Source organism: Mesocricetus auratus, unplaced genomic scaffold (assembly GCF_017639785.1).
Source record: "Mesocricetus auratus isolate SY011 unplaced genomic scaffold, BCM_Maur_2.0 Super-Scaffold_100691, whole genome shotgun sequence".
In the NCBI taxonomy this organism is placed as follows: Eukaryota; Metazoa; Chordata; class Mammalia; order Rodentia; family Cricetidae; genus Mesocricetus; species Mesocricetus auratus.
Window position 1 is genome coordinate 37,780,227 of NW_024429267.1, and position 27,631 is coordinate 37,807,857.

The window sequence follows — 27,631 nt, forward strand, 5'->3', positions numbered from 1 at the left end:
CTACTCCCACCCAAAGGGGGTGATGGCAGATGATGGCAGTTGCCCCCTTGGTGATGGGTGGTTCTCTAGGCAGAATGCCAGAGCACCCGATACGTTATCCACTGGGGCTTCTTAACCTGGGCAGTCTCGGCTGGCAGGACAGTAAGAGGGAAAGAACTGGAGGTGGTTTCCAAGGTCATCCAAGGTCACGCCAGGGCTGCCCTGGGTGGAGGTCCAATGCAGACACTGGAAAATGACTGTCACTGGAGCTCAAATGCTGTGATGAGTCACTCGGGGGAAGTTGGGCTGCGTTCGGCTCTCTTGAAGGAAAGTAAGGAAGTGTGACACGCATTGGAAATGCTCTCTCAAACCCGGGTAAGATAGAAAACGGGTGTGGGGAGACAGCCTGGGCTAGCTCGATTTTCAGGGTGTTGGGTGATGGGCAACAGAGCGTAGGCTTCGGGAGCAAAGCTGGGTACTTGTCGAGGCTCAGTCATTCCTGTCTGTCCCTGGCCTCAGTTTCTTTTTCTACAAAACACTGTCACCTATGTCACAGTGGGGTCGTGAGTAAGGAGGTGGGCACAGAGGCCGGACAGTGCCTGGCTTCCAGGAAGTAGTACTCTACAATGGCTTCCAGGAAGTAGTACTCTACAATGGCTTCCAGGAAGTAGTACTCTACAATGCAAGCAAGTACTCTCCCCGTGTGTCCCCTGGATGTGCTAATTCCCCGTCCTCAGAGGGCCCAGACAGACAGCACACAACGACCTAGAACCTGTTCTAAAAGCACGTTAAAGATGCTAACTCCCAAGCCCGTGTTCCAACTATCCCTCCCCCGAGGGGAGGATGACAGTGACGAGGGCCCGAGGACCTGCCAGTAATTCATAGGGTTATTAATAATTCATAATTATTAGGCTTTTATGCTAGAACAGGATGAACATTTGCCTCTTAACACTAGCGTAAGTTTGGCTGAGACCTGTGCTACACCTGTGACAAACAGCATCCAGAAAATTCCTTACCTGAGCAAACTGGAGACTTTGGGTCACCCTCTTTTTTCACCCTAAGAAGACATTGTGGAGTGTGGTTCTTAAAACGCATCTGCATCCAGAGGGTCTGAGGGGAGGGCATTTGACATGGGGGAGGAGCTAAGCTGGGAGAGGGTCTCATGGCATTGCTGATCCTCAGCAAAGTTCAGGGTGGTTATGAGGATGGGCTTTCTTTGTGGAAACTGGGGCAGGGAGGGGAGGGGCTATGGAATGAGGCAGATACAGAGGTCTCTGTGAGAGCGAGACTTTGGGAAACTGAAGTTTGCGGTGACCTTGGGTCTGCTATAAGGTATGAGAGTTCCATACCTTATAGGGGCAAAAAAAAAGGCCATCTGAACTGAGGATTGGGTTTTTAAGGCTTAGAGGCCAATATCTGTAATACTGATTTATTTTATAAGCATTAGGTATCACCATTGTGCCACCAGCTCCTTCTCTGGGTGAGAATAAAAATGTAAGGAATATAGATAGACAAATGAAATGTCAGTGAGGTTTGTGACCAGCCTCAAAGGGGACCTGCTTTAATGAAAATATAAGAGTTGCTTGTGGGGCTGGGAATCTAGGTCCGTGGTGGAATTCTGACCTAGCATGCACAGTTCCTGGGTTCCCTTCCAGCACTGCTACAAATACACACACACACACACACACACACACACACACACACACTCATGATGTTTGCCACAGTGGGGAAGGAGGTAGGTGAGTCATGTAGGTCACACACTTGGTCATGTAGGGGGAACTGGGAGAAAGGCAGTTTGACCCCATCCCCTCCTGCAGGATGTCGTAGGAGGACTTGCAGGGACATGTCCACTCAGTTAACAATTTTGTCAGCGCTTCTTCAGAGTAGCTGGCTCCTCACTCCTTTCATTTCCCCTTCCTGTTCTCTGGGGCTGTGTGAAACCACCAGAAGAGCCTGGCTTTGACGAGAGAGCTCTTGGGCTGCTCCATCGTCACACTGATGTTGAGGGACCCTTATGAATTAGATGCGGGAAGCAAAGAGGAATGACCTGAGTGTCGTCACCCAATGGGACCACAGCTGCTTAGCAGATAAGAACAACCTCTGCAGCTGTTCATTTCCACCGTGGAGAAGCTTTGACTTTTTACCACACTTGCCTAACCTGGTCATTTGCAAACTACAGGGAGCGTTAGAGTACCATGAAGGCCTTGTCAAACACAGAGTGTAGGACCTCAGCTCAGCAGACAGTCTGGGGCGCAGCAGGATAATGGTCATTTTAACAAATGGCCTGCTGATGCTGAAGCCACTGCTCTGGAGGACATGATGAGAAAGAAGCACTTATCCAGGATCTTACTACCTTTGTCACCCAGGCATAGGTCTCAGGACCGAACAGAAAGAGGGTTTGTGTGCATGAGTGTGGTCAGTTGCACTCTGCACGGAAAGCCCCCGTAGGTTCTTGGCTTCCTGGGAACTCAGCGCTTTTTATCCTTAAATGTTCACCTAAGCATAGTGATGAGCTATTTGGCACGATGCTGAGGCTCCAGAAGCTGCAGAGAATGGAGATCCTGGGAATGAGAGCATCCCTTGCTTGCAGAGAATGCTCTACCCTTTATCTAGATGCTCAAAGAATCCCCAGCCTGGATGGCAGATGGTGGGATTTCACTGTCTGCAAGATTATTGACTGCTTTTTCTTTTCCTTTCTTTCTTTTCTTTTTTTGATAAGGTCCTACTATGTAAGCCTTGCTAGTCTGGAACTCACTGTGTAGACCAGGCTGGCCTCTGGACTCACAGGTAGTCTGCATGCATGTGCCTCCTGGGTGCTGGGATTAAAGGTGGCAATTGCCTACACTTTAAGAAAAAGCCAAGAGTAAAACAAGTAAGTAAATAAATAAATAACAGAAACCCTGGGAGCCCATTTGGAGAATAGGCCAAGAGTAAAATAAATAAATAAATAAATAAATAAATAAATAACAAAAACCCTGGGAGCCCATTTGTCCTTTGTGCAAAATCTTCCTGTTACGGATGGCTCCGTGCGGTGCCTGTGGGACGACACTTCCGCGTTCATGTTGTCACTAGGCAGACTCTTGCAGCTGTTTGCAGCAGTCTGTCTTCCTCTAGTGCAGCGGTTCTCAACCTCCCTAATGCTGTGACAGTTCCTCATGTGTGCTGACCCCCAACCACAAAATTATTCTCATTGCCTTCTTAACTGTAACTTTGCTACGGTTATGAATCATAATGTAAATATCTGTTTTCTGATGTTCTTGGGCAATCCCTGTGGGTGGATATGGTAGAGTTTTGTCCGGAGGTAGTGAACCTGGACTGAATTGCTACTAGGGCAACGCTGCTCGAGTCACCTTCCACACGAATCACTGAGGTCTCTGGGGTCTGGTGACAGGGCCCAGGTCTACATGTCAGTAAGTTGTGGCGTGATGACAACGCTGATGCCTGTGACACCTGGGGCCTTTGACCCACAGCCTCTTCAAAAGAAATCAGAGTGGATTCTTCAAATAGTCCTTCTAGAGACGGAAGCGGCTCAGTTGGTAAAATGTCTGCTGTGCAAGCATGGGGTCCTGAGTGCCAGCACCTGTGCAAAGCAGATCGAGCAGCGTACTGTCATCACAGCACTGGGGAGGCAGAGGCAGCCTGATCCCTGTAGTTGCTTGGTCAGCCCAGCCTAGTGCAACTGATGCATTGCTGGTTCAGTGGGAGAGCCTGTCTCAAAAAGGCGGAGAGCAATTGCGGAGGACACGTGACACCAGCTTGAACGTGGACCATATACGGGGGGGGGATAGAGAGAGGTGGTTCTTTTATAGATTAGGCCTAGGAGAGAGGTCTTACACTTTAACAGTGATGCGATTGGTGGGTCTCACATGTGACTGTGGTTTTCAACTAGTCAGTGGTTTTGATGTTCTCTGTTGATGCTGCGGTGGGGCTCAGAACCCAGTGAGCATCTAGTATCAAGTGAAGGAACACATTCGGCTGCTCTTCTCTGCAGCTGACGGCCACCTACTCATCTATTGCCTGTGTGTAATGACATAGCCCACCTCAGCATCCCTGTAAAATAACGGGAAGCTATTGGGTAGAGGGTGGGGTAGACAGAGTAGAGACATAAGTTCATAAATTTCCCCCAGACCTCTTTGCTGGCCGTGTTGAGAATGAATTGTGGGAATGTAAGAGCAAGACATGAACAATGGCGCCCGCAGCTCAAATGTCAGCAGTGGAGGCATTAGGAAAGGGTGGATTCTAGATATAGCTTGCAGGGGGGAATCACCAGTCTTTGCTTACAGGACGGGGTGGAGGTGGAGGAAGGCCAAGTCCAAGACTTTGGGGTTGAGAACTGGAAGCAAGGAGCTGGGTGAAATAGTCATGGGGGAGGGTGGTCAGGAACACCATTTTGAATATAGGAACCGTTTCCCACGGAAAGACAGAGGGACAGATGGTATGCCGCTGATGAAGTGGGCTCCTACAGGAGGTGCCCTGTGGCCACCAGTGGGCATCCTCTGTGCTTTAGGGTCAGCTAAGCCCACGGCCGTGCTCTGGAAGAGGTGTTTGGGTAAAGGACTGATAAATGCGAAACTAGGGGTATTTGAGCCACAGGAAGTAAGACCAGCATTTCTCTTTGTTTCTTTATTAATAAGTAGAGATACACAAAGACTCGATAAAAAGTTACATAAGAGACTCAAGCATCATCAAGATGTCTAGATATCACTCTCGTTTCTCGACAACGGCCATCCGTTAATACTGTCACTCAAAGGGCTCAGTTTCAAGTATCTGGCATTCTTGGTAAACCCCAGCCAATGTGGAGTCTCCACCCAGGAGGGCTGCTAAGGAAGGGACGCTTCTGTGGCCCTGGACTTAGTGTAGCAGGTCTGAGGGGCGCTAGGGTTAGAGCTGCCAGGGTTTGTGGGTCACATCTCCTGGCAGGCAAGACAGGCTACATTAATTCAATCAGGTACTCTCACAGCAAGAGCCATGGGGAGGTGGGAAACTCCTAAGGGAAACATCCAGATGTCCCCCTCGTGGCAAAGTGCTTGGGAAGGAAGGGCCATGGCATAGCCCCATTCTGGGGAGGGGGAGGGATGGCTTAGGAGAGAAAAGGAGCCTATAAGGTGGTGTCAGAGCAGTGGGAGAAAATTGGGGTTCACAACAGAGGGGTAGGGGTGAGGGGATTCACAACAGAGGGGTGGGGTGAGGGGTTGCCAGGGATGGTGAGGGGTTGCCAGGGGACATGATGGGAACACACATTTCTGCAAAATTAGAGGGAACCTCAGAATGACAACTTGGCTATAGATCCAAAGGGTCCCCAGTCACCCGGTGCATGGCCAATCAGGTTTTCAGGCTTTCCCTGACAGCTGGTGATGAAGGTGTGCTGAGTGTACTTTACTGGGCCTCTCTGGAAACTCTGTCAAAGGCCCATTTCTAACTCTGGGGTGTTACATATCCAGCTCACTTATTGGAGAAATGGGAATCTGGGAGATGAGGCTTACCAGGAGCCCTGAATCAGAGACTGTAGGAGGCCAGATGTTGGCCAGTATGGAGTCAGTTTAGAAGGGATGCCCTGGATGACGGGCCTCGATACACTGCCTCTTCTGAGAGGAGCAGGAATGCTGGGAGCCTCCCTTCTAGTTACCTGTGTGACTTGGGAGTCTGGTCTAGGCAACTGCTCTGCTTCTAGTGAGAGTCCCCACTTGGCACAGTGGAGGTGTCCACCACAGAGGCAGGGTGTGCTGGTGGCAGGTGGCAAGAGACAGGGCCTCGCTGGCAGTGGCTGCTGTCGTGAATGCAGAGCCTTCTGTCTCTGCGGAGCACCAGGACCTCACTTTTGTTCCCCCTCTCCCCAGGTGGCAGGTGCTGTGGGTGCAGCTCAGGGAGCCTAAGGCTGGAGAAATCCTGGTCCTTTTAGTGTTGAAAAATTCCTAAGTACTATGGGATCCGGGAAATGGTGAGATACCGCATCTGGAATGTTCTTTGGTATCCTTTCTAGGAACAGGAAAAAGTGGGGCGGTGGGGGCTGCATTTGACACTAAGGAGTTTCATCTTTAGCAGGCAATCATTTCCTTCTGAAGCAGAACTGTCCCTTGGACGGGCTTTCTGTGATGATGACCCTTTTAGGACTTTCTGGGTTGCAAAAGGATCGTGAGGCTGGACATCCACTTGGTGCTCCCTTGCCTTGTATTTCTTTCCATGAACTTCTTTCTCCAGAGTGGCCCAGCCACCGGGTGGGGGCCCTCCATTTTGCACGGTGAGCTGGCAAGTGACCTCACTAGCTGTGCCACCTCCTCTGCTGACCCTCCCACGGGATGTACCTGGTCTCTGCTGTCCCCCCACCCAGATCCCAGCTGGAAAACCCAATCTTTGCCCCAGCAGCAGAACCACGGGGGGGGGGGGGCGCATCGTGGTAGGAGAGGGGTGTCCTGATGAAATGAGTGTGTGGACTGTGCTGTCAGCCCAACCCTCCTTTCCCCTTCGACCTAAGACAGAGAGGGCAAGGAAAGTGTGCACCAGAAGAAAGCCATACCGCTGGTGCCAGAAGGGGCGTGCTCATTGGCTGGCCAGAAGGGGCGTGCTCATTGGCTGGCCAGCCGACTCAGGTGGAAATGGCTTCTGTCCTGGTGCTTCTGTGGTAACGGTATTGGGCGCTTTCAGGTCAGAGCCATCATAGACAACAGCTTTCTGGATGGTGTCACATCTACCTCCTTGGACATGCCCCTATGTTTGTGTCAGAGGCACAGCAACACACGGGATGTGAGCTAGCAGGAAGGGACACATCTGAGAAGCCCAGGGCCCTGTCCACATCTGAACGCCTGAAAAGTTCATCCACTGCCTGAAAAGCAAAGGAGCGCTTTGGCAAAGCCAGCCGCTCGCCTCACCCACTTTCAGGACAAGGAAACCCCTCTAGTGGGGAAATGGTCCCGGCTAGCTCTCACTTCGGTGGCAGCGGGGGTGGGTGGGGTAGCAGTGAGGGCATTTTCTCTTCTAATCTCTGCATTTTCAGCCACACCGAGTCCTCCAGATAAACCCATCTCCCTCTCTCCAGTCTCCGGGGCCTGTCTGCTTCCTGGATTTGACTCCACCCCAGGCTTCTGCCAAGGTAAGTCCTTCATCCTGGCTGGAGTTTGGCACTGCTAGGAACTCTCAGTTAAAAAGACAAGAGCACTGTTCCAGACACTAGCCGAGAGGTCCGCCAAAGCCTTGGGCTTCACCAGGCAATGGGCACAGACCTCTTTAATAAAATAATCATTACTCAAATAATTTAAAAATCTACAAAAGACACCAGAGCTCAGACACTGGGGATGGGGCGGGCGAGGAAACTTGTTCATGGCTTGTCTGGTATATTGGGTGTGGATAAAACTTCCACAGAAAACCAGCCCTATGTACTTAAAAGAAACAACACACCCACCAGGAGACTGGGAACAGGGCTCAGTCAACACACGAGGGGCTTGGAAGCTGTTGCTCTCCTGGGAGAGGCGGCAAAGCCAGACCCTGTCTGCTCTGCCGTCCTCCCTCGCTCCCTTCCTGTGCCCAGTCCAGAGCCGAGGGTTGTGGTTAGAAGTGATTCTCAGTGCAGTTAGGCAGTGGGCTGGTCCTGGGGGCTGGCAGTTCATGGGTGCTGTGCCCGAGGTTCCAGGCTGTCACAAGATCACACACTGAAGTTTGTGAGTGCCAGTGGCCCGGTCCCCTCGCCACTTCGTTTTCTTTTTCTTCTTCTGGCTTTTCTCCGGAATCTGTTGCCTGCCAAACAATGAAGGATGGAAAGATGAAGTCAGACCAGCTTTTCTCCTCTGTGCCCTCTCTGTGACTCCAGGAGCCTGCTCTGGACAGCCTTAGGGTGGAGACCAGGCTGGGAAGCAGTCACTGTAATAAGACTGGAGAGGAAGGGACTGGAAACCAGTGGCAATAGGTGCTGACTAGTTTATTTGGATCGTGCTTTGTAACTGTGTTGGCTTCTGTTTTTCTATTTTTTATATTTTAGATAAAAACTAGGCAGCTGAGTACAAAAGCCTTTTACGTGGTCTCTGTTAACATCTCCTAGGTCTAAGGGGTTCCTTTGATGCAGTACACGGCAGCTTGGTGACCACATCACTTCCAACACACCCGACTGCCCACACAACACTAAGTGAGGGCCGCACAGAGGAGTGAAGATGAGATCAGGCTGTGAAGTGTGGGGGCTCTAGGCAGGGGGTGCATCCGGCAGGGGACCATGAGGTGGTAAACAAGGGGCACGTTACAAGGTGAGATCTGAGTCACAGCTGACCAACAGCCTCTGAGTCGCCCACATAAGGTACTGAAGACAGAGGTTTAACTGTTGCGAACATTAAAGGTTTATAATACAGATTTGATGGTGGCAGGGAACCTAGATTTGAGGCAACTTCAGTCATCCAACATGAAGTGAGTAAGGTTTTAAAGGAATGTTCAGGAATCTGTTCTTGGGGTTGCTGGCAGTTGAAGACCCACAGGCTGTAAGTCTAGGAGCACACACACACACACACACACTCACACACAGACACACACACAGACACACACTCTCTCACACACTCACACACAGACACACATACACACACACACACACACACACACACACACACACACACACACACACAGGGTCTCTGAAATTTGAGCCCAGGAACCATAATTGGCTGTTTCGGGGCACAGAAAGAGGGGCCTGGTCCTCGCTGTGTGGGTATGTTGAAAGCTCAGGGTTCTGAGTACCAGGACCTCTGATGCTGCAATGCTTGCAGCCTCCACGCCCGCACCCCATTATATCTGGGGGCAGTGAACAGGTGAGGTAAAGGGCAGGGGGGAAATGCAAGGAGGTACAAGACATGGCAAACCAGGCTTGGGACTGCCCAGGCTCCTGGCCCAGCACAGGAACTGTGCTCCTCTTGCATTCCAGTTGCAAGATGGCTGTCCCCTTCCACAACAGAGGCCATTGCCAGGGAGGGGCACAGCTGTCAGGGAGGGTACAGTGCTTACCTAATTACTCTAACGAGGTCATGGAAGGCTTTGTCCACATTGAGAGGTGGGTCCTTAGCACTGGTTTCTATATACGGGATCTGGAAGGCAAAGCTCATTTTAGTCAGCCTGGCACAGTGACCCACAAAGACCTCTCCCACATTTAAAACAGACTCTAGAGATTCTGAGGATCGGACAGAACCCCCACAAGGCCCTGAGGCTTCTTGCCTTGCAAGGCTGGAGAGAGAGAGTCACTAATGGCTTCTCTAATTCCCTCCTGTTCCCTAGTCACAGAGGTACTTAACAGTTCCTAGAATAGAACCCAGACAGTTTTTTACACTCCAGAGCAAACTGTTTCGCTTCCCACACGGAGGCATACTGTGATCTCCTACACTCCTCCTTTGGGGTGACCTCTGACCTTTTCCTTGGGCTCCTGAACGTCAGTGGGAGGGCTGAGGAGAGGTGTGCTGTGGAAAGGATTCTGGACCTGGGTCCCCTGGCTCCTTGCCCCCAGCTCTCTAGCCCAGCCCCACTTGGGCTGACTCTGTATCTATAAGCCTGGGAGCTCGGCAGCCATGTTTATCCAAGGATGCTGATGGGGGCAGCACTTGGGAGCTGTGGCTCACAGATCACATCCATACCACGCCTTGGGCAGGCTGAGTGGGGCAAAGGCTCTGGGAGGCTAAGGTACAATTCTAGGTCCTAGATAGGTACCCCAGAGAGTCAGGAAGTACTTATCCCTCCACACGCAAGCATGCCCTGTCCTCCTGGGTGGGGCAGAAGTAAGCTGGCTGAGGTTAGACCAAAGGACTGCTACATTTTGTAACATTCACTTTTCCTGATCACAAAATTAGTGCCTCTTATTCTACTACATTTAGAGAAGCTAAGCACAGTGAGGAATATTAGAGTCATGGGTTCCTTAAATGCATGGGGGCTGGGTGGGGGAGAGTGGCAGGGGAAGCCGAGGGGTTACAGCAGTCAGTGGGAAGCTTTGCCCACGATACACCGGGGGTCAGCGTCTGCAAGTGTGGGGTTACATGTCCACACACTGCAGTGGCTTCGAGCACAGGTCTTAGTGTAGTGCAGAGACACACGAAGGGTCCAGCTCAGGCCTTTGGCATTTTTATTAGAGCTGATAACCCTGAGAGGACAGTGTCCTTCACAGTGGGGTGGCTATTTGGCTTCCCAGGTTTCCATGTCCCTGGCCTTTGCTGAGTTAGCCCTTGGAGGCAAGCACCATCCTGCAGTGTGGAGACAGGGTTCAGAATGGAATGCCTGTAAGAACCCCACATTGCCAGGCCAGCAGAGGGTCAGTGGGAACCTTCTACTTCCCGACTTGGCCCCCTACGGGCAGCTGCGTGCTATATCAGCTTTGGAGCTTCTGGTGAACTCCACACATGTCTAGCCGTGGTAGGCATCCCTGCTAGGAACCAGGTAGAAACCTACCTATGGATCAGATACTGCACAGCCCTGGACACACTCGGAAGGGAGGCAGGAAACCACCTACCCCTGGGCATCCCACACTCTTGGGAGCTCAGCAATCCTCAGTGTCTAGGCGTCTCGGAACACATGGTCCCACCTTTCTCTCTCACCCCTTATCCGGTGTGGGGGCAAGTGCTGCTGGTTCTTAGAAGTACAGCCCAAATCTTGCTCCCCCATACTGCTCAGCCTCACGTGGGATGCTGGGGCAGCCCCTGCATGATTCTCTGTTCTTCTCTTTTCCCAGTGGACTATTCTCAACATGTCACAGGAGAGAAGCTGCGTGGCCACATGTCACACCTCTCTCAAGCATCCAGTGGCTTTCCTCCACAGCCTCGGTGAGAGCCACACTTCAGTCAGCTCTCCGACTACTCACCCTCATCCCCCTGCTTCGCCACAGTGGCTTGTTTGACAGCTTGCAAACTCTAGCCTCGGGGCTTTTGCTAGGATGTTCTTTTCTCAAACATCTGTCTGGGTATCCCTTTGCCTCCTTAAGTCCTTGGTGAAATGGACCATCCCACCCTATTTAAAAGGCACCTCCTCTCCCCAGTCCTGACCTCCCTCTCCTGGTTTGCATGTTTTCATAGATGTGTCAACTTCAGACAAACTGCAGTACACTTTGCTTACTGCCTGTCTCCATCATTAAAGGTAAGAACCAAAAGGCATGGAACTCTTATTCCCCAGCACCTAGGATAATGGCATTAATAAAGGAATAAACAGAGAAGCTAAACAGGCAAAACTAGCTCCCAGCATGCCTTTCTCTAATGTAGGGTAAGCCAGTGGGCAGAGATGGGACTACCTTGCAAGGAGGTCAGTGCACCATGCCAATATGGGGATGGGAAGGACCTGACCAGCACTATCCAGAGGGCAAGCACATTACAATGAACTCAGAAAGCTAACATGCTTGTGATGGGGTACAGCTGGAGAGACCTCAGTGTTAATGTTTATCAACAATGATGCCTATGGCTGTAAGGGTAGAGGACTTGATATCCATGCTCCCCCAGTACAGTGCTGGGCATAGGATGGGCTCAGTGAACAGAGCAGATTTCCACCATTTATGGTCATCAGGTGCTAGCTCTTGAGCCGGAAGAGCCAGTTCCTGAGTCAGAAGAACTATCACCTAGCATGGCCCATGCTGGCTATGTGCTGCCTCAGGCAGAGCAGCCCTCAGCTAGGAATGTACCAAATACCACAGCTTCTGGGTCACTCTGAAGGAAGCTGTCCACCCTCACCCCAGAGCCTCTTATGGCTGCAGAGGGTGCTCTCTCACTGGCCTCCTGCCCCTTTCAAGTAATATCCTGTCACTCTGCACCCTCTGGCCTCTCTGCAGAGCCTAGTTGCCCAGGAGGAAGCCTTAGTCCCATTTCCAAAGACCAGCACTGCAGGAGGAATGACATACAGACTTTCACACATAGCCCTGAGGCTCCAACACATGCACGCATGCACATACCACACACACACACACACACACACACACACACACACACACACACACGCACTAATGCACATGCGCGCACACACCTACATTGTGTTTGGTCGCCATTTCTTTTCCTTGATCCCTGGTGATTTTCCTCAGGTGCATCAAATCCACCTTGTTGGCCACGAGGATCATTGGGAATGACTCCCTGGGAAGCAGGAGAACAATAGCCAAGTGAGATTCATCCTCCTGCACTACCGACTCAAGGCGATGTCAACAGGACTTTGTGCCACGCCACCCCACAATAACTCCCCAGTGGGCCTCCTCTTTTCCAGAGAAGACAAAGGCTTGGAAAGGAGCCTGGGGTCTGTTGCAAGGTTAGTGTTGAGGCTGGCCTGAGGCTGTTGGTGAGGGGCCTGGTTTCCCAGATACACTCAGGGCTGGTACTGTACAAACGGCAGCTACAACATAAACACGGCTCTGAGAAGAGGAAGTGTGGGATGGAGAGGCGTACCCCATACGCATCTTACTGACGTGTGAACCAAACATCAGCCTCATGGAATTCTGGGCAATATTAGATATTTTCATATAAATTTGTAATGAAAATATGCTACTCTTTTATTTCCTTGGTTAGTGAGTACATTAGGAGTTCCCCACCACTGGACCACCGAGGGTGTCTCTTCTGAGGTCCGTATATTCATGGGCTGAATGCACAGCAACCAATCACAGATTGCTCCGCATGCCCTCGTCCCTCTGCCAGGTAAAGTTACAAGCCCTTTCCCCGTGGAATGGTTACTGACTGGATTGCTGCATCTTTATCGGCATTTAGCAAAGCTTGTTGTCTTTCCTTCGTTTGGGTTTTCTTTTTGTGTTGCTTCTTTGACTGGCAGTGTGAGATGGGCTTTAATGAGCGACTTTTTACATCTTGTAGTCAAATGCAATTTAACCAATTTCAGTGTGTTCTGGAGGGGAAATTCACTTTTCTTTGCATATAATGCAATTTGGTTAAATTGGAGTTGGAAAACAAAGATGTAACCAACGATTCCTTGATTGAGGGATAGTTTATAAAAACAGGAGGGGCCTTGGAGCCTTGGGAGCAGCTAAGGAGCCAAGACTCAAGGGAGACCTCAGAGGAAGTAAAGGGGAGATCTGTAGGGGGGGAGAGGGGAAGGCGGTGGGAGGGAAGGGAAGAGGGGGAGGGGGTAGAGAGGAGGGCCGGGAGGGAGAGGGAGGACTGTGCTTTCCTAAGGCAGGAACAAGAGTAGGGAGGCCCTGTCTGCTGCCCTCACCTGTCCTTGACGCGCAGAATGAGCTGGTGGAAGCGGTCCACGTGCTCGAAGCTGGCCTTGTCGGTGACGGAGTACACGATGAGGAAGCCGTCCCCAGTGCGCATGTACTGTTCCCGCATGGCGCTGAACTCCTCCTGCCCTGCTGTGTCTAGGACTAGAGAGGAATTAGGTCACTCGTGCCCTTGAGTCCACTGGAGCCACTACAGACTGTAGAACCTCCAGGCTGCTGCGGCTCGGGCCCAGCTGTCCTCTCAGGAGGATGGCAGCCACCTCAGAGCCTGCTTCAGTGTCAGGATCTGCCTGGCTCATTTCAGCCTCTGTGCTCACTGGATCACAACACTATGCCCAGGGGCCAGCCTCATGAAGTCACAGGTCAATTTTCACAAGCCCCTCTGGAAAACCCCAGGGCTGGGCTAGGGTTGCTGGTGTAGCCCTTACAAACTGGGGTTCTCTGGGGTGTGCCTGACTCTCAGCACCTCCATTTCCTCCTTCACCTATATAGAAACAGGGCCTCCACCTTGAGGCCCTCGGGTGGAGAAAGCGCCAGAGAAACCAGCCCGGTCAGGAGGGCCTGTCTAAGCCATGTGCAGACAGACACCATGCAGGCCTTGAGAAAGGGACAGCCTCCAGGAGTCAAGGTCCACAACTTAGGATGGAAATGGCAGTAAGGGGCATCTGAGGCAGGAACCAGGTGTAGCTGGGGAGGGTCACTGCAGCACCCCCTCCCCCACTCTCCACTGCATGGTCTCCTGATGCTCACTCTTCCTTCCCTGACACAGAATGTTCCTGTCTAGTTCACACCCAACCCCCAAAATACCTGTGTTGTATTTACATAATTAAAGGAGTATACAGCTAGGCAATTATGTCTATTAATTTAAGAAATATCTGAGCACTTACTATATGCCAGGCAGGGTGCAGGACCTTTGGTTATAGGATAAATGGGGTCAAAATCCAGAGGTGAAGCAGATAAGCAATTGAATGGCTGATGGAACCTTACCAGAGGCAAATACACAGTATAGAGGTCAATCTAGTTAGCTGAAGGGTGACTGCAGCCTTTGTTGTCATTCTGGATAGGTCAAGAAGTTACCTCCCAGTAGGCAACCTTTGAGCAATGACTAAATGCAGGACGGATCAGAGTCATGTGATCCCGGGAGCAACATTCCAGCAGAGTAAACACCCCCCAAAAAACTGAGAGGTAAGGGTGTGGCCAACAGCTGGAAGTGGGGGGGGGAGGAAGGTCTGCTGTCCTGTACCCTTCCTCATCCTGAGCATCATGGGGCCCAGTGGAGAATGTGGGCTAAGACACAAACCAGAGGACATTGTGAAAAGGCTAGCCCCATGCTATGAGGTCAAGGGACAAGCCACCAGTAGAAGCAGGGAACTAGTCAGGAGGCTCAGGGTAATCCAGGCACAATGTGATGGACATGGCTGGACCACGGTTGGCAAAGTGACAAGATGTGGAACATTTTCTAAGACACAGCTGAACTGAGGGTGCCGCTGGGCCCTGAACTGAGCAACTGAGGTGAAGATAGTTTTGTGGGGCTCAGTTTCTCACTCGAGCTGCTGAGCTTGGCAGAGCCCACGGAACACCTCAAGTCAGATCCTGAGAAGAAAAGAGGGGAGGGGTATTCATGTAGAATCACCTGTGGACAAGTGACAAGGAAAGCCACAGAATGAGTAATCTGAGGACCCCCAGGATTCCACGTCTAAGGTAGCCTGGATTCTTCCAGTTCTGCCTTTCTTCCTAGGTAAAGCCTACTCTAACTGCCAATCAAATGTGGTATGATTGGTTTATGTGCATGGGACGAGATTAGTTGTGAGCAGAAGTGACGATACTAATACTGTAGTTACTATGTTCACAGACTTTGAAGCTACATATTATCAAAAAACAAAACCTAGAGATCATCCAAAAAGTAAAGATCAATACAAATGTGAAAAAAAGAGACCCTCTGAAGCCTGACGTGATGGCACACACCTTAATCCCAGCACTTGGGAGGTGAATGCAGAAGGACCAGGAGTTCAAGGCCAGCCTGGGCTACATGTAGACATTTTATCTTCAAAACAACAATAACACAAAAACCCTCTGGGAGGGGAAATACTCGTATCTGACATTGCAGGAGCATACCCATGCTTTCTAAGAGAATTCTGGGAGAAGACAAGTCATTAAAGTGAAAACTAAGTCCAGGGAAGAGAAAGATGAGTGGCATTATAAATGGTGTCAGGCAAACATTTGAATGAAGATAGCACTTGTTGCTCAGTTAGAAGACTGTGGAAGGCAGGTTTGGTGGTCGGGTCTACCCTCTCTGCTACTTATGAGCTTGAGGTGGGAGGATGGGAAGTTTAAGGTGATCTCGGACAACTTAGTAAGACCCTGCCTCAAAATAAACCGGTAAGGGGGGATGGGGTGTAGCTCAGTGGTAGAGCATTGGCCAGGCATGGGTGAAGTCCTAGTTAGAACTGCAGCAGCACAAATACAGAGTAAGAGAATGTATGATAATTTAGAACTAAAATCTATGATCACCTATGTGGGAGCTATGGGGTCAGGAAAATGTAATTAGTTACAAGTAGAATGGACCTAACCAGCAAGTTCAACATCTGAAGGACTCTGAAATGTTTTATTTCCAAATATAAAATCTCTAAAATCTGAAGCATTTTGAAATTAAAAAAAAAAACCTTGGGAAAAAAAAACCTTGGGAAGAAGAGATAAACACTAGTTTAAATTTGAAAAATTATTTTTGTTTTGGATTGTGTGTGTGTGTGTGTGTGTGTGTGTGTGTGTGTGTGTGTGTGTGTGTGTTGGTATGCTCACAGGAGTGCAGTGCCCAGAGGCCAGAAGGAGGCATCAGGTCCCCTGGAGCTGAAGTTGCAGGCTCTTGTGGACTCCCCAACATGAGTGTTGGGAACTCCACTCAGGTCCTGTGCAAGAATAATCCACGCCCTTAACCTCTGAGCCATGTCCCAGCCTTAAGCAATGTCCTTATTCTGGCAGTGGTGAAGGATATTTAACCCCACCTGAAGTTTGCTTTGTCTGAGAAGACACTGCAGATCCTGATTCTGTACTGCTGCTGATAGAAAAACACAACTAGGCATGCTCTTATGTCTATACCATAACACTGAGAAACAGAAATAAAGCCTCAGACTTCCTAGTCAATACAAGAGATAAAGGGAGAACAAGGAATGTGGGGCCAGTATGCAACAAGGCAAAACCAAACCTAATTAAAAGTAGCTATGAAACAAGGTGGCAGAAATAAGTCTATCAAAACTTCAAAGGCATTCTTCACAGAACTAGAAAAAATTCTAAAATTCACATAGGAGACAAATCTCTAAAGTAGAACTGGAAAGTGTACGTTGTCATTAACAATGAGGGAAATGAAAATCAAGAGTTTACTGAAATCCTATCTTACTTACTCCAGCCTGGTTGAATGGCTGTCATCAAGGCACTGGCACCAAACACAGGCAAAGACACAGGCACCAGGAACCATATACACTGCTGTCGGAATAGAAGTGGGTGCTGCACTATGAAATCCATGGGAATTGTTCAAAAGACGAGAACGGAACACCTGCATGGCCCAGCCATATCATTCTTGAGAACATACCGGAACAAGTATAAACCACTACAGAACTACATAGGCATAAAGAGGAATGAGATGCTGTTGTCCGCAGAAAAATGGAAGTAGAAACCATCCCCCTGAGTGAGACAAAACAGATTCGGAAAGATGAAGACCACATTGTGTCTCATATGAAGAATCTACATTAAAAATAAAAGTCAGGAGTGGTCTCATACTCAGGAGACAGAGGCAGGAAAACTGAGTTCGAGACCAGCCTAGTCTAAGACAGAGAGATTCTATCACTGTGTGTGTGTGTGTGTGTGTGTGTGTGTGTGCGACAATTTGGAAAGAGAAAAAAATAAGGGTGGAGGATAAGAGGGGATAACGGGAGTAACTATATGCATGTATGAAAGTGTTATAACAAGGCCCATTATTTTGTATATTATATGCTAATAACATTTAAATAGTAATTATAGAAAATTATGATCAAAACACATACAACCTGGCATGCCAATAACTGCATGTAAAACTGAGGACACAAATGAGCGAAAGTTATTCTTGGCCTGAGGAGACATGCAGCCAGGAGGTGACAGCCTCTGTTTTGACACACATACCTGCAAACACCTGGGACAGACTCCAGCCATGTCCTGCCACCCAGCCTCCCTAAGGGCCAGGACCCTGAAGGGACCCAGCTTATGCTCTCGGGAAAGTTAACTGCCTGCTTTCCCTGTGATCAAGAAGGTAGGAGGAGGCCTCCGGGGACAGAAAGTCTTCCTCACTGTGGGAAGAGGTGTTCTGCCCGGGTGTGCTGATGCAGGCACAACTAGGAGGCAGGGAGAGTCTAGAGACGGAAGACACCAGTGCGGCAGGGTCACGTGCAGACTGCTCAAGATCTAGTCCCACATGCTAGCTTACACAAGTCTCAGGTGGGAGGGCAGCCAGCACTGAAGTGTGCCAGCCAGGGTCCCCGATGTCTCTGTCGAGACTGCCTCCTTTCCCTCCTCCTCCTCCTCCTCCTCCTCCTCCTCCTCCTCCTCCTCCTCCTCCTCCTCCTCCTCCTCCTCCTCCTCCTCCTTCTCCTCCTCTCTTCTTCCTCCTCCCCCTCCTCTTCCTCTTTCCCTTCTCCTCTTCCTTTTCTCACTTCCTTTTCCCACCTCTCACTCCCACTCCTCTCTTCCTCATCTTTATTTATCCAGCTGTGGGCCTGGCTACCTGGATCCAGACTAGCTGTCCGGACTCCAAACAGATGCTGAAGCTGTGACTTCCAACTTGAAAGCCTAAGCCCCCACCGGTTGTCCCAGCTGTCCTTTGACTCAGTGGCAGGCTTCTGACCCCGCCTCCAGCATGTGTCTTCGGTTGTCACAGGTTAAGTTGCTTCTTAACCTGGCTCAACTCTACACTTTGCAGCCGAGTGGCAGAGGTCAGGAGCCAGGCACCGTTCCCTTGGCTCTTCACCCAAGACACAGCTCCAAAGAGGGCCCAGACAGGTGTGCAAAAGCACAAGGCGTATCCCCTGGCTCAGGCAAGACATGCTTTGACCTTGGTGACATGTCCCTTTGGACTTTGAGGAAAAGCACTAAAAGCTGACTTTTCACTAATCGGGGTAAATCAGGGTTCCAGAACACAAAGCAATAAAGATAGTGATTTCTAGAGATGACAACATCCACGAGGACCCCATCTAGAGGCCGTTGGCCTCCTGTACTCCCCACGCCTGCTGTGTGGAGGGAGGACAGTCAGCCTGTCTTTTAGGCCTCCTTCGCTATCTTACAGGTTTGCATCAAACCACATTCAGCGACAGGCTTGCTCCTTCCTGTCTGAACTGTACTCGCTCTGGTCAGGCGTGTAATAGGGTAAGGCTGGGTGACCAGCCGCAAGGCTGAGTGCACCACTGTCCCCAGAAAAGGGGATTTTTTTTTTCAGCTGCAAAGCACTGGCAGGCTATGAAAGCCAGGTCACCCGGGACTGCCTCAGGGAAGGAGCCTCCAGCTGGCTCCCTGGCCCTTGGGGGAGGATTCCCTTTGGCAATGACCCCAGCTTCCTCAACGTGACTGGGAAAGGACAACAGCAAGTAATATTCCACAGCTACTAGCTCCAGAGGTGTGTGTTCCTGATGCCATACTGTTCCAGTCATGGTGCATGGAGAGAGGGGACCGTGGGGTAGGTGTGTGTGAGGCCCAAGATCCCCTGGGTTGGTGTGCGAACTGTAGGGAAGATGCTCCATGACTCGCCGGAGTTCTGAGAGGAGCCAGGGACACTCGGAAGGCTTGGCCCCCAGCTGGTGGCGAAAACTTGCAGAGGGAGAAAGCAGGCCACTGGGGACAGGTCTTTGAAGGGATTCTTGTCTCTGGCCCCTCTCCTCGCCCCCCCCACTCTCTCTCTGTCTCTGCTTCCTGTAAAACAGCTTCCTACACTATATTCCTGCTATAGTGATGGGCTGCCTTACCTTGGGCCTAAAGTGATGGAGCTAGCAGACGGCCCACCAAGCAACACTGAGAACAGTGAGAGCTGCTTGCAACCCCTGCCCCCAGCACCCTGGACAACAGGGAGCTCCAGGCCACTGTATTTGTGCAGGCATGGCTCCCTTAGCCAGGAGAAAGGGTCAGGTTCAGACCTGCAAGGTTGGATTTATCACCTGAGGCCAGGGGCCATATTTGCTCATACAAGGAAAAAGGGAAATTCTCTCCAAGTCACTGTCTGGGACAGAGGACAAAGGGTAGGAGAGCCAGCTCTGACTATACTCGCTTCTTGGTTGGACAGCATTTGATGGGCCCACTCGACTGTTGGCCATGGGTGGTGAGCATACGTGACCACTGGGCTAAAACTCAGCCCAGAAAAAGCTCTCCATAAGCAGCATTCCAGTTCCTTCCTGCCCTTCCCATGTCCTCCTCTTTTCCTGCTCTCCAGAAAGAACGTGGATTCAAATGTTCGGGGAAAAGCCAGGTCCAGAGAAGACAAGAGCACTTGTGTCTAGTGTTTGGGGCTGAAGCCAGGGTGGAAATGTCCTGGCTTCTCAGGGTGCCAGAGGACAGCCAGGTTTTCGTTCCTCACAAAGACAGCCCTTGCTGAGGAGACAGCAAGGGACAGCAAAGGTCTGAGAGCTCCTGGGCAGGAAGGGGTCTGGAGAAGAGCTCTTGGCTGCTTTGTGGCAATGGAAGGTTGGCAGGGAGTGAGCCATGTGGGGAGGGGAAGTCCAGGAACACTTGCTTCTCTTGTAAGTGGACAGAGGTGTGTGTCCACAGGTATTGTGCACACTCAAAGCTTGTGCCAAAGTAGAAGTCAACATGAGAGGACAGAGAACGTGCTTGGCAAGGTCGGGAGGCTGAGGCCTACCTCCGCCATTAGCCAGGTGTGGTTCCAAGCAAGTCACTTCTCCATCTGCACCGGGTGTAACACACGGGCTGACACGATGAGCTCAGCAGCCTCCAGATGCTAACCCGGCAGAACCAACAGGACACAACACTGCTAAAGCAAGGAGCTAAGCAGAGGGACACAAAGAGAATTACAGACTACTCATAGTCAATCTTTTCATCACAGTCAAGAGGGGAAGGCCCATGTGTTTATCATCAGAATGTAGGGAGGTATTATTCTGCTTTAAAAAGGAAGGAAAGCCTCCAGGTGGTAGTGGTACACGCCTTTAATCCCAGCACTTGGGAGGCAGAGGCCAGCTTAGTCTACAAAGTGAGTTCTAGGATAGGATACACAGAGAAACCCTTGTCTTGGGAAAAAAAAAAAGAAAGCTAACGCTAAGTAAACAAAGTCATCTATCAAAGGATAAGGATACAATCCCACTGATCCTTAACATGTGCACAAGGCATGTAGAATAGTGAATGTCACGGACTGGGAGAAACAGAAAGTCAGTGTGTAATAAATAGGTAAAGAGTATCCACGGGGGTCGGGGGGATACAGTTCTGGAAATAGGTGGTGAGGATGGTTATAGAGCCTATATATTTAAACATAGTTCTAATAGTAGGGTGTGAGTGTGTGTGTCTGTGTGTGTGTGTGTGTGTGTACAAACATACAACTCCAAGACTCTACCGAAGGTTCAGGGCTTCCTGATTCATGAAACAGGAGAACTGGAGTGAAGTAAGGCACACAGTACGAGCCAGGGTAAGGAAGGATCCAAAGGCAGAGACCAGAAGAGAACCAGAAATCCAGGAGGAAGCACCAAAGAAAAGCCTCAGTCGAGGGGTGGACAGACTCTGTAGAGGAGATGTCCCCACTCATGACTGTGGGATGGGAGATGAGGGTCTCACACCCTGGTGGGAAAGAATCAGAGCCAACTTGCTCCAAAGCCCAGGGTTGCACAGCCTTGGGATGAACAGACTTGTTTCCATCCTCCATGTTCTGGGAGGACACTGATAGTGCGGCTCCTTGAAGTAAAACAAGAAGCAGATCTGTAAGATAGCAAGAAGCCTGTGGGCCTCCTTGGAGTGGGACCTCAGAGGGCTCCTCCTGAGTCTGCCTGCATACGTGACCACAGCTACTGGGAGCAGAGCACAGGAAGATGGGCCAGGAGTGGGATGGGATCCTGACCATCCAACCTGTGCCTTCTCCCTGGGAGTTCAACTCCCATTTCCCAAGAGGCATCAGAAGGCTGTCACACTGAAGAAGATTCTCCTGCCCAATAGATCATGCAGCATGGGGTGGTCACTGGGTGTTTGAGCCAGTGCTGGCTGTCAGTAACTCAATGTATCAGTCAGTTTCACCAGCACTGTGACCAAGTCCCTGAGAAACCAATTCAAGGGAGGAAGGATTTGTTTGGAGATTTTTTTTTGTTCACTATACTTGGTATTTTGGTTGTGGGCCTGTGTGGAGACCAGATATCAGGGTGGCAGGAATATGTGGAGGACAAAGCTGTTTGTCACATGGTAGACAGGTAGCAAATCACAAGGCAGGGACCAGAGACTGGGTAGAACTTTCAAAGGCATACCTCTAGTGGCCTGCTTCTGCCAAGTAGCTCTCACCTTCAAAACTATTGCCACTACCTGGTGACCAGGCATTCAACACATGAGCCCATGGGAGACATTCTGTATTCACACCATAACACTGACCCTTATTTTCACCTGCAACAGCACCTACCATTAGAGTGTTCATAAGTAGTAAAGAATGTGTCTAAGAGCTTTCCATCAGCAACATCCAACGACATCATACCTATCGTGATGATCCCCCCCCCATACACACAATCACTGTCACTACCATCATCATTCATGGATTTATGGTGTCATGCTTTTGGTTCCCTTAGTCTGGAACAACAGAAAGCAGAATCCAGAGCACTTTGAGACTGACTGGATGTGGAGTACTGAAGGCATCTACCCTCAGGTTTGGCAGATCTCTAGATGGTAGCCAGCAGGGAAGCAGGACCTCGGGACACTGGTTGCCCAGGAAAAGCCTTGGCTGGTATCATCCCTGAGTTAGTGGTCCTGAGTTCTATAAGAAATCAGGCTGAGCAAGCTGTGGGGAGCAAGCCAGTAAGCAGCACCCTTCCATGGCGTCTGCAACAACTCCAGCCTCCAGGTTCCTGTGCTGACTTCCTCTGACGATGGACTGTGTTGAAGAACTGTAAGCCAAATAAACCTTTTCTTCCCCAACTTGCTTTGGTCACGGTATTTCATCACAGCTATAGAAACTCTAACAAGACACTAAGTCAGGGCCTGGTTTCATTGATCCGAGCTTCCAAAGCAATGTCGCAGCCATGCTTTCCTTGTCTCTGCTGCTAAGAAATGCTATCACAAAATCTAAAAGGCACTCTGGAAAATATTTTCCCCCCTCAGAATCAAATGTTCAAATTTACTTAGAAAAACATTAAAGGGACTTACATGGCAACAAAAAGAAATAACAGTGGCTGAGCCGCAACTTGTACCAAGCCGTGTTCTTCTCTGTATGTATTATGCAATATGTCTCTGAATGCTTTCTGTGGCACAGAGCCCAAAATGAAGTGCAAAAAAAAAAAAATGGGTCTTTTGGGAAATCCTAACGATATACTCTACTAAATGTGCTCCTAATATACATTTGTACAGTAAAGGGTTTTATAAGGCCTGTAGTAAAGAAACTTATTTCCACTTATTTAATTCAGTCTGTCCTAAGGTATGGTATATATTTCAATAGATGACGCCTGCAATTATTTTAGAAAGTGAAAACTGGGCATGGTGGCATGTGCCTTTCATCCAAGTGCTCTGTAGACAGAGGCAAGCAGATCTCTGTGAGTTCAAGGTCAGCTTGGCCTTATGAGTTCTAGGCTAGTCAAAGCTACATAGTGAGACGTCATATAAAAGGCAAGGCAAGGCAAGGCAAGGCAAGGCAAGGCAAGGCAAGGCAAGGCAAGGCAAGGCAAGGAAAGGCAAGGAAAGGAAAGGAAAGGAAAGGAAAGGAAAGGAAAGGAAAGGAAAGGAAAGGAAAGGAAAGGAAAGGAAAAGACGGGGGAAAAGCAACCAAACAACAACAAAGACAGTGCATAGATGTCTCAGCAGGTAAAGCCTCTAAGCCTGAGGATTCGCTCTGATCCCTAGGACCCACACTGTGGAAGGAGAGAACCAGCTCCCACAAGTTATCCTCTGACTTCCACATGTGTTCCCAAGCTAAGGGAAGCTCACTTGTGTGTGAGCATGCATACATGCACTAAATAAAATGTAATGAAGTGCATAAATGTAAATATTTTATGTTAATAGTTATGAGTATTTTTTACAAGAATTAAGAAAATAATGTAGCTAATCCATTGAACCTGATATTGTACAGTCATTGTTCAGTATTTGATAATTCATTTATTTATTACTGACAGAAATAACAGGGGTGAGTGAACACTAATGTAGATGCCTTGGTCATAGAAGACTTCACCAATAAAATAACATTTAATAGGCTATGAACATAGCTAAGTTGGTAAAGTGCTTGCCTACAATGCCCAAAGGCCTGGCATATACTATTGTTAGTATTCAGGCATCTGTACTGGCCTGTCCTTGAAGTTCTGACAGGAAAGGCCCTCAGCTGCAGCCACTAAGAGACCACCTGTGCCTGTTCACCATGTTCCCTTTTAAAAGGGCCCTGCCCACCTCCCATCTTTCTCCCTCTCCCTCTCCCCTTCTCTTTCCTCTCTCCTGCTGTTCCTGTCCCCCAGGCCTGTCTCCCCACTCCTCTTTCCCCTTTTTTACAATCCCTTTCCCTAATTAAAAAAAACAAAAAACCTTTGTTTGAACTCTGTTGCATGGCATCTTCCTCTTTCGTGCTGCTTTTTAAAAAAATTATTATTGTTGTCACAACACCTATCATCCCAGAACTCAGGAGGCAGAGGCAGGAGGATCAGAAACTCAAGTTCAACCTCAGCCGCACAGCAGGTTCAAAACCTCAGCCGTACAGCAGGTTCAAAGCCAGCATGCCATACATGAGATCTGCCTTACAACAAAAGACAAAATCTTAATGAATTATTTCAGCAGGAAGGACATGCTAGAAGGGGAGAGAACCACACACAAATTCCCAGTAGGGACACACCTGTCTACCTGTCACCAATGACATGATCAAAACCTCAGGCTGCAGAGAAGCCCCCAAAGGCCAGTGTGTTCCATAGACAATGCACTTCTCATGCCGTAACTGCAGACAAGCCCCCAAAGGCTGGTGCATTCCATAGACAATGCACTTCTCATACCATAACTGCAGACAAGCCCCCAAAGGCTGGTGTGTTCCATAGGCGATGCACTTCTTATACGGTAACTGCAGACAAGCCCCCAAAGGCTGGTGCATTCCATAGACAATGCACTTCTCATGCCGTAACTGCAGACAAGCCCCCAAAGGCTGGTGTGTTCCATAGGCGATGCACTTCTTATACGGTAACTGCAGACAAGCCCCCAAAGGCTGGTGCATTCCATAGACAATGCACTTCTCATACCGTAACTGCAGACAAGCCCCCAAAGGCTGGTGCATTCCATAGACGATGCACTTCTCATACCATAACTGCAGACAAGCCCCCAAAGGCTGGTGTGTTCCATAGGCGATGCACTTCTTATACGGTAACTGCAGACAAGCCCCCAAAGGCTGGTGCATTCCATAGACAATGCACTTCTCATACCGTAACTGCAGACAAGCCCCCAAAGGCTGGTGCATTCCATAGACGATGCACTTCTCATACCATAACTGCAGACAAGCCCCCAAAGGCTGGTGCGTTCCATAGATGATGCACTTCTCATACCATAACTGCAGACAAGCCCCCAAAGGCTGGTGCATTCCATAGACAATGCACTTCTTATACCATAACTGCAGACAAGCCCCCAAAGGCTGGTGCGTTCCATAGACGATGCACTTCTCATACCATAACTGCAGACAAGCCCCCAAAGGCTGGTGTGTTCCATAGACGATGCACTTCTCATACCGTAACATGCATCCCCTCAGTGGAGGGTGGGGATGCTGCTGATAGGTGGAATGCAGGTGCCCATTGCAAAGTCCTGACAGTTTCAAGTGGCAGTACAGAGAGGTGAATGCAAGGAATGATGAAAGCCATGTTAATATGACCAGAGGGCCAGTTGTCAAGAGGCTGTATCAGTCCTAAACGCCTATGAGGAACCATTTGTCAAGAAGCTCTATCAGTCCTAAGCATCTATGCATTTAACAACAGGGTGTTTAAAAAATGTGCAGTAGAAAATAAGGAACTTTACAATTACACCCTGACATGAAACGTACCCCTCTTTATATAAAACAGAACAAATATTCAGAAAACCAATAAAGATACAGAGGACTTGGATGTTATCAGTCAGTGTGATCTATGAGGCAGTGACAGCAGACTCTGAGAACATCTATGAAGACAGTCCATCTTCTGGGCACTGAGACAAGCCCCAAAAAAAAGACTTCAAATAATGTACTGTATGTTCCCTGACACACTGGAATTAAAGATCAAGAACACAGAGATCTCTGGAAAAGTCCCAAATTCTTGAAAACTAAGTAAGATACTTCTAAATAACCCACGGGTCAGAGAAGAACTCTCAAGAGAAATTAGAATTTGATATGGATAGAAATTAAAATATATGCCAGGTGTAATGTCTTTAACCCATTCAGCACTTGGGAGGCAGAGGTAGGCAGATCTCTGTGAGTTGAAGTCCACCTTGGTTTACACAGTGAGTTCCAGAGAGAGCTAAATAGTAAGATCCTGTCATGGGAAAAAAGGAAGGAAGGAAGGAAGGAAGGAAGGAGGGAGGGAGGGAGGGAGGGAAGGAGGGAGGGAGGGAGAGCAGGCAAGCAGGCAGACGGATGGACAGACAGATGGAGAGACGGAAGGTAGACATATCATGTTACAATTTGTGAAGTACAGCTAAAGGAGTAATGCAGAGAATTTTATAGTGCTAAGCGAATATCCCAAGAAAAGGAAAAAATGACTCAACAGCATCAGCTTGCATTTCAGGCATTTAGAATGAAGTGGGGCATGACAGTGAGTCCCTGAGTCTCAGGTACTTGGGGGCTAAGGTGGAAGGATCACAGAGCCCATGAGAAGGTGACCAGCCTGGGCAGAACAGCAAGACACTCCTCTTCAAGGACATGAGAACAAGAGAAACTTAAATCCAAAGTAAATAACAAAGAAGGAAGAATAGTTATGAGTGAAAAAAAAAAACAATGGAACTAAATGAGAATAATCAATGGATGCAATTGCTGACTCTGAGAAAAATCAATACTCATAAAACCCAACCCTGCCTGATCAGGAAAAGGAAAAAATATACTAATACTAATATTGGGAATGAGAGATGACATCACTGTAGAATCTACAAGTATTGTAAAGATAATAAAAGAATATTATGAACCAAATTTTTTTTAAAAAATCACAAGCTACCAAAGTTCACTGAAGACTAAAGAGGCAACTCAATGACACTATATCTATTGAAGACATTTAATTTGTAGTTTAGAATCTTCTCCATACAGCTTGTAGTCCAGATGATCTTGCTGGTGAATTCTACTAAACATGTAAGAGAAAAATTAGAAGAGACTCACTTAAACTCTCCTAGAGAAACTGAAAAAGAAGAGTTAATTTCCAACTCATTCTAGAAGGCCAGAATTACTTTCATACTAAAGTTAGATAAATAAATTAAAAATTTTAAATGTTCTAATATCCTTCAAGAAGACAAGTATCAAATTCTTTCAAATTGAAGCCAATGGCATATGAAAGGACAATTCATCATAACCACATTCCATTTATTTCAGAGATGAAAAATTAGTTACACATTAGGAAAAGGGCCAGCAAGATGGCTCAGTGCATAAAGGCACTTGCTACCAAGTCTGATGACATGAACTCAATTCCCAGGACCCACATGGTGGAAGGAGAGAATGGATTCCCCCAAATTGTGCTCTGACCTCCATACAGAGGCTATAGCACGTGCCCCAATCTCCCTCAACACACACACTAAATAAAAGTATTACAAGTAATTGCAATGTTTTTAAAAATTAGGGGGGGGAAGCAACATAATTTACCACATTAGCAAACTAAAAAAGGAAAGCCGTGTGATTATCTCAACCAGAGACGACATTTGACAACATCCAACATCCGTTCCTGATTGAAGCCCTCTGAAAACTAGGGGAAGAAGCATCTCCACCAAATAAACCTACAGTTAGCATCAGACTGATGCCAAAGACCAAACACTCCCCTTAGGAACAAGGCAAGGATGTCACTCAACATAATACTGGCGGCTTTAGTCACTGAAATAAGGCAAGAAAAAGAAATAAAAAACATCCATTGGAAAGGAAAAGATAAAACTGTTTTTACCACAGCATGGCCATCCATGCAGAAAGGAATCTCATAAAGAGCCACTAAAGTTAATAACCAGCAGGTTCTGTGATTAATAGAAAAAGTCAATTGTATTGGAGGCGGTCAGGAGGCACAGGGAATGCAGTGTCAGGGAAAATGGATTTGAATAAAGTATAATAGCATATATGTGTAAAGAGCCATAATGAAACCCATACACTATCTTAAGCTAATTTTAAAAATTAGAACTCATAGCCAGGTGGTG

The 27,631-nt window shown here is 48.8% G+C and overlaps 1 protein-coding gene and 2 long non-coding RNA genes across 6 annotated transcripts in view; 2 read left to right on the forward strand and 1 right to left on the reverse strand.

Moving 5' to 3' along the window:
* Window positions 1–4,587: 4,587 nt before the first annotated feature.
* The window catches only part of Mras (muscle RAS oncogene homolog), a 48,312-nt gene continuing 25,268 nt past the window's right edge, over window positions 4,588–27,631 (reverse strand). For all 4 annotated transcript variants that reach the window (XM_005072003.4, XM_013114944.3, XM_013114945.3 and 1 more), the window contains exons 3-6: window positions 13,114–13,267; window positions 11,933–12,032; window positions 8,950–9,029; window positions 4,588–7,707 (exon numbers count right to left, since the gene is read on the reverse strand). In XM_005072003.4, the coding sequence (XP_005072060.1) occupies window positions 7,608–7,707; window positions 8,950–9,029; window positions 11,933–12,032; window positions 13,114–13,267 (434 nt within the window). In that variant the 3' untranslated portion in view covers window positions 4,588–7,607. The remainder of the gene's footprint in view (window positions 7,708–8,949; window positions 9,030–11,932; window positions 12,033–13,113; window positions 13,268–27,631) is intronic.
* LOC121137458 lies at window positions 7,733–11,057 on the forward strand. Its single transcript, XR_005874692.1, has 3 exons — window positions 7,733–7,876; window positions 10,655–10,745; window positions 10,995–11,057. It is a non-coding gene; the product is annotated as an uncharacterized LOC121137458 (long non-coding RNA).
* LOC121137457 lies at window positions 11,988–22,241 on the forward strand. The gene is made up of 4 exons (XR_005874691.1): window positions 11,988–12,201; window positions 12,459–12,584; window positions 14,188–14,308; window positions 21,904–22,241. It is a non-coding gene; the product is annotated as an uncharacterized LOC121137457 (long non-coding RNA).